General features: G+C 45.1%; 1 protein-coding gene across 3 annotated transcripts in view; it reads left to right on the top strand.

The window, feature by feature from the left end:
* HHAT (hedgehog acyltransferase) overlaps positions 1–6,604 on the top strand; it is a 363,625-nt gene extending 357,021 nt beyond the window's left edge. For 2 of the 3 annotated variants that reach the window (XM_029230716.1, XM_029230717.1), the window contains exon 12: positions 5,632–5,883. In XM_029230716.1, coding sequence (XP_029086549.1) covers positions 5,632–5,723 — 92 coding nt within the window. In that variant the 3' untranslated portion in view covers positions 5,724–5,883. Of the gene's footprint in view, positions 1–5,631 lie in introns of all 3 variants that reach the window. The other variant, XM_029230718.1, reaches the window with a different exon arrangement.
* Positions 6,605–6,848: the final 244 nt, after the last annotated feature.

A 6,848-nucleotide genomic window follows, 5' to 3' on the forward strand; every position in this document is an offset into this window, starting at 1 on the left:
GAAAGAGAAAAACAAATACCATATGCTAACACATATATATGGAATCTAAAAAAAAAAAAAAAAAAGGTTCTGATGAACCTAGGGGCAGGACAGGAATAAAGACGCAGATGTAGAGAATGGACTTGAGGACACGGGGAGGGGGAAGGGGAAGCTGGGACGAAGTGAGAGAGTGGCATGGACATATATACACTACCAAATGTAAAATAGATAGCTAGTCGGAAGCAGCCACATAGCACAGGGAGATCAGCTCGGTGATTTGCGACCACCTGGATGGGTGGGATAGGGAGGGAGGGAGGGAGACACAAGAGGGAGGGGATTTGGGGATATATGTATACATATAGCTGATTCACTTTGTTACACAGCAGAAACTAACACACCATTGGAAAGCAATTATACTCCAATAAAGATGTTAAAAATAAATGAATTGCATCTTTTGTTTGAATACCTTGGGGCATATATAGCCCAGGACATTGCAGTAGAGTACTGCAAGCCTGTGATTTGCTAATGTTCCAAGAACACCTTTAAAAAATTTTTTATGACAACTTTATTGAGAAATAATTTACGCACAATAAAATAGATCCATTTAATGTATTTTCCAGTTGTATATAACCTGAAAAAACTGTCCCATGATCAAGATGCAAAACATCTTCATCATCCCCAAAGATTCCTAGTGGCCCTTTGTAATCTATTTCTCCCTCTGCTCCAGCCCCAGGCAACCACTGACATGCTTTTTGTTACTATAAATCAGTTTGCATTTTTTATGCGTAGAATAATACAGCATGTGTTATTTTGTTGATGGCTTCTTTCATTCAGCATAATTTTTTATTGTGGTAAATTATATATATAACATAAAATTTACCATTTTAATTCTACAGTTCAGTGGTGTTAAGTATATTCACATTGCTATGCAAGCATCACCACCATCCATGTCTAGATCTTTTTTCCCCTTGCAAAACTGAAACTCTGTACCCATTAAACATTAACTCCCCATTCCTCCCAGCCCCTGGCAACCACCATTGTATTATCTGTCTCTGTGAATTTGACTACTCTAGGTACCTTATATAAGTGAAAATCTTGCAGTATTTGCCCTTTTGTTACTGGCTTATCTCATTTAGCATGATGTCTTCAAAGTTCACCCATGTCGTGGCACGTGTCAGAATTTCCTTTTTTGAGGCTGACTGATATTCTATTATATATGTAGACCACGTTTTGTGTATCCGTCTGTCCGTGGATGCTTGTTGCTTCTACCTTGGGACTGTTGGAAGCAGTGCTGCTGTGAACTTGGGTGTACAAATACCTCTTCTTTCTTTTAATTCTTTTGGGTATATATGTGGTAATTCTGTTTGATTTTTTTGAGGAACCTCCGTACTCTTTTCCACTGTGGCTGCACCATTTTACAACATTACTTTTTAAACAGTATTTTTCATTAGACCTGCTTCTTGTTCTGATTATCCCGTCACTTTCCAGAAACCCAGCTGGAGATATCCTTTGACTTCTCATGGCCCTGCATGATAACGGTCTTTTCCTTCAGTGTCCTGAACCTCTGCCTTTCTAGTCCTTTCCTACTGATGTAATTGCTCAGAGAGTGGCTCAGCCTTAATAACCTCAAGTGAAATTACATGGCTCACTTTCTATTAGCTACAGCCATTCCCCTCTGTGTCCTACCTGTCTCTCATTAGCTGTAGTTATTATACAACCCACCAATATCCTATTAACAATATCATGATACAGCCACCTATTAACTCCATATATTATACGCCTACCTTGGTCCTCTTAATTGACTTTATTGTGCTAAACATCCTACTTATATGCATTTTGCTGTATCTGTTAAATAATCTGTCCTATTAACTGTATACCCCAATCCTTTGCAACTGTTGTCTGACTCGCTAGCACACTGTTCTTAATATCTTCAGTGCTGCCTCGCTGTTCACCTGTTCAAAGTGTTCACCTGTTTGCACCTTGTTAGGTCCAGGTATCAAAAGCCCACCAGGAAGCTGCACATATCATCGACTCTGGGGGCCCAGCCGTAAATGAACAGCGTGTGCAGGGGGCTTCAGCCCTAAAGTAGGATCTTTTCCTTTGACCAGTACAGTACAGCCTACCAGTCTTTATAAGCCACATTAATGATGTGTGTGTGTGTGTGTATGCATGCATGGGTTTGAGGATGTGGGGATAAGGGAGTTTTCTGGACACATGGGTTTGGAAAGCCTGGTGAGAAGGGACAACATGGAAGAAGAAAACTTAGTAGGGAGAGGCCAGGGGGAGAGAGGGCCGAAGGATGAGATCCCTGTTCCTTTGGCAGGACAGAACCCTTTCTGATGCCATCTTTTTTGTTAACGGTTGACAAGCTTGGATGACCGTGTATCACAGCAACCCTTGGCATGTTGCCAGAATGACAGTCCCTTTATTTCCAGTTTTATGATCCTGTGCTTCTCTGAGCCCTGATGAAGAGGGGCCTCTGCCCCAAGCACCCTGTCACGCTTGGGCCACATCTGCTTGGTTAGCAGCAGCCACAGTTGAAGAACAGAGCCAGGCACATAGCAACTGCTCGTCCAGTGTTGGTTGAATGCTGTGGAAGGGTGACTTGTGGAATCTCTCTTTTTGTTGTCATCACGTATCTTACTCCTGAGGTCAGGAAAGGAGACCGGGTTCTTGAACGCCATCTGGTACACACTGGGGCTACTGTCTGGAGGAACACTCATGCATTAAAAAGACCAATGAGCTGTGTGTACGTAAGAGAATTCTCAGGTAATCCTTTGCCTTTCTGAAATACTTTTTAAAAGCACTACCAAACCTGTGACTTTATTTTATTTCACATGCTTTTATTTATTTTTGACCTCCAATGTGTAGATAGAGAAACTGAGATCCTGCTACGGTCTCCTAGTAGCGTCAGGATTACTGCTGTCTAGCTGCCTCTGTGCATGGCATGCAGTAACACCAGGGAGAATTTTCAGGGCCCAGCTGTGGTCCAGACTGAACATGTATATGCCTTACCTCTGGGCAGGGCTCCTTGCAGTTCTGTGTGCCGGGCAGAAGCTTTCACAGGGATGTCCCTTGACAGCCTCGGGGCCAAGCACAGCTGTGCCATGCCCCAGGCCCAGCTTTGTGTAAATGAAACATCCCCATTCTCCCACTTCTGCAGCCAGCCTCTGGTTTCTGTGTTTACCAAACACGTGCTGATGCCTTACCCTAAACACAGCTGAAGTCTGGGTTCGCCTCCTGCACCTGAAGCCCCCTCCCCTCTTCCTGCTCCCTGAGGCTACTGAGGACCAGGTGTCGAAAGGTCCCCTGGCATCTGTGTCTGAGCCACAGGGGTGAGGGATCTGAGGGTGCCTCCAGGCAGGATGGGTCTGTCTTGAAGCTTGAAAAAGTACCTGGCTGTACTGAGCTGAATAGCACCCACAAAATTCGTATGTACGTAGAACCTCAGAATGTGACTTCGTTTGGAAATAGGGTCTTTGCAGGTATAATTCGTTAAGGATCTTGAGAAAAAATGTATCCTGGATTTGGGGTGGACCCTATATCCAATGACTGGTCGTGTCCTTATTAGAGAAGAGGAGACAGGGAAGAAGGCTTCCATAAGCCAAGGAAGGCCTGGGGTCACCAGAAACTGGAAGAGGCAAGGAAGCATCCTCCCCCAGAGCCTTCAGAGGGGAGCTCTGCCAACACCTTGATTTCAGACTTCTGGCCTCCAAAAGTGTGAGAGAATAAATTTCTCTTCTTTGAAGCCACTAAGTCTGTGGTAATTTGTTCCAGCAGGTATAGGAAACTCTTAGCCTGGCCGACTAGCAGACGGGAGGTGGGACTGCAGGACTGGTCCTAGAGCCAGGCTGTTGGGCCTCCTCTGCTGCCCTTTCTTCTCTTGCCTTCAGGGCCTGGGAAAACACTGTGCCAGGCCAGTCCCAGGAGCAAGGGGAAGACAGGAGTTAGGAGGAAGACCAGGGCTTGCTCTCCCTGTTGTCACTCTAATCGTGGTGCAGAAAGACTTCTGTACCCTCTCAATACCACTATTACATCACTACCTTTCTTTAGTGTTCCACCATGGGCCAGGCACCGTGCAGGTCTTTACATCATTTCACACAGTTGTTGTATCTTAGCTCAGGCTGCCATCACAACATACCATAGACTGGGTGGCTTAAACAACAGACATTTATTTCTCTGGAAGCTGGAAAATCCAAGATCAAAGTTTTGTTGGTTGATGGTTTTGTTCTTGGTGAGGACTCTCTTCCTGACTTGCAGATGGCTGCCTTCTCACTGTGTCCTTATAGGCCATAGAGAGAGAGGAAGCCAGGTCTCTGGTATCTCTTCTTATAAGGGCACTAATCCCATCATGAGAGCCCTACCCTCATGACCTCATCTCAACCTATTTACCTCCCAAAGGCCCCACCTCCAAGTACCATCACGCTGAGGGTTAGGGCTTCAACATATGAATTGAGGAGTGAGTACACAATTCAGTCCGTGGCACCTTATAAAGACACTATTCAGTAAGTTGCTCTATCCCTCCTAGTTTTACGCTTGAGATTCCTTAAGCTGCTCAAGGTCACACAGCTGGCAAGTGGCAGAGCCAGGATTTGAACTTGTGTCCAATTCCACTTCAGCAACTGCACTTAACCACTATGCTATATTGACTGAACCTATGTCATATTAATAATAGTAGCTAATGGTTGACTTAGCAAGGAGAGAGCCTGCCAGAGTTATAATCACCCTCAGTGGCTTCCCTCCTCCTACTTCTGTCCCTACCCTGCCCGTCCCTCCCTGTGCAGTAGTCACATCACATGATCCCTGTTCCTTGGATGACCCCATTATGGTCACACGTCAAGTGGTCTCTCTGGTAGCTTGTCCCTGGTTCCTTTCCACCTGACATCTCTTGCTCATCCCCCATGGTGCAGTTTAAATGTGCTCTGTACACATCATTACCTAGCACACACTACATGGCTTGTAAATCCCACTGGAGGGTGTTTGTCTTTTCCACACTGAAGTGAGAGCACCTTGGACACAGGACTAAATCTTTCTATTTTGGCATTCCACAGCACCTCTGGCTCCCCAAGCCCCCAGTGTTTGAATAAGTGAAACATGTGGAAGACATGGAGATCGTTAAGTAACAAGGAGCAGAGAGGGCTGTTATTTTTTAAAAAAGAAGAAAACAACATCAGATATTCTAAGACAAGTACTTATAGAAGGAACCACTAAAAGCTTTGACTTTTGAAACTGAATGTTTAATGTAGGCCCTCTTCTGTGTGCTGGCAGATGGCACTCAATTCAATATGATGGTCAATGTACATTTTTGAGATTTGCTATGGGTCTCATGGATGTTTCATCTTTTTTGATTATTAACTACGTTAGTCTTCTAAACATGTATTCTTTAAAAGCTTGTCCTGTTTCTCAACGTAATTTGCATGTGCTATAGTGCACCCCCTCATTTTATGCTGACCCATTCCCACTGGGGACATAGGGATCAACTTGCCGGTGTTCCAGTTAGTACAGACTTTCTAGGAGGCACGTGTCTTAACGCATAAACGGAGGCCCACGTTGTTTCCTGAGTTGCCTTCTCCAAAGGGGACAGTTTGGACCGGTGGGAGGTCCTGCCCCAGACATTCCTAACCATCCTCTATCTCTGTCCTCCCCCTGCAGGCTGGCCGTGTGTGACCCTCTCTGTCCTGGGATTCCTGTACTGCTACTCCCACGTGGGCATTGCCTGGGCCCAGACATACTCCGTGAACTAATGGCGCTGGGCCCCGGTCAGCCCTTTTGGCTGGCTTCCAAGACAAATAGTGCTTCACCCTGACCTTGCACCTCAAGGTAACCTCCAGGGGAGCAGTGCCTGATCTGCTCATCTTTTGTCGAACTTACCTCACTCCAAGACTGGAAGCTTGAGCTCTCATAACTTTGGGAACTTAGAGATCATCTTCCCAGCCTTCCTGTTGAGTAAGCTGGGGTCCAAAGCAGTAAAGTGTCTTGCCTAAAGTGTCTGGTGACGTGATCCAGAATCCAGTCCCAAGGGCCCTTTAGGTTCTTTCTCCTTTACCAAGAATGAAATGTAATAGACATTTCTTGACTGAGGCATAGAAATTCTCATTAGTGATAGGCCTGTCCTCCCCTGGGCGGTATTTCTGAAACATGTTGGGTCAGTGGCATTCGAGTGTCCCCTTCCCCATGTCCTGCAGTGTAGTCTGTAGAACCAGCCCTGGGTTCAGCTTCACACTTCAGCTCCTCAGCAGGGAGGTGACAAAGCCACAAAGCCAGGGAGGTGTTTCTAATTACCGGGTCAGAGAAGACTGAATGTGTTCTGTGGCATTGCAAGGAGTCAGTACCCAAGGAGAGCTGTTACTTGAGCTGATCTACATTTGGCTGCTTCTTCCCTAGATTTGCAGAGAAGTATAAACATGGCAGTTCCTCTACCTGACAGTTAACTCTTTCCCAATAAAGAAGCAGAATTTAAAAACCAAGGAATAGTGTATCACAGACAGGTGCTATCAGGCAAGTCATAGAGGGTAAAGATGACTTCCTGTGGTCTCTCCTCTCTTCACACAAGTCTCAGCAGTCATCTTCCCACTGAGCGGTTTACACGCTGTGGTTTACCTTGTTTTGTTTTGTTTCCAATAAAATGGAGCCTTTTCTATCACATAGATAATTCATATTTTTGTAAAATTGTTTTGAATTTTTGAGGAAAATGTTTAAAATCAAAACACACGTACCTAATTCTGAATTATTCACTCTTCTGGAAAGATGCTGACAGGCCACTAATGGCCCCAAGTGGTAGATAATTCAGAATACTTCTGTGTGGCTTTGGATTTTTTTCTTCTGAGGGGGCAAGAGGGTAAGTGAAGCAGTTTCAAAATTTGAATCCA

Source organism: Monodon monoceros, unplaced genomic scaffold (genome assembly GCF_005190385.1).
Source record: "Monodon monoceros isolate NGI ecotype Baffin Bay Population unplaced genomic scaffold, NGI_Narwhal_1 Super_Scaffold_18, whole genome shotgun sequence".
Classification (NCBI taxonomy): Eukaryota; Metazoa; Chordata; class Mammalia; order Artiodactyla; family Monodontidae; genus Monodon; species Monodon monoceros.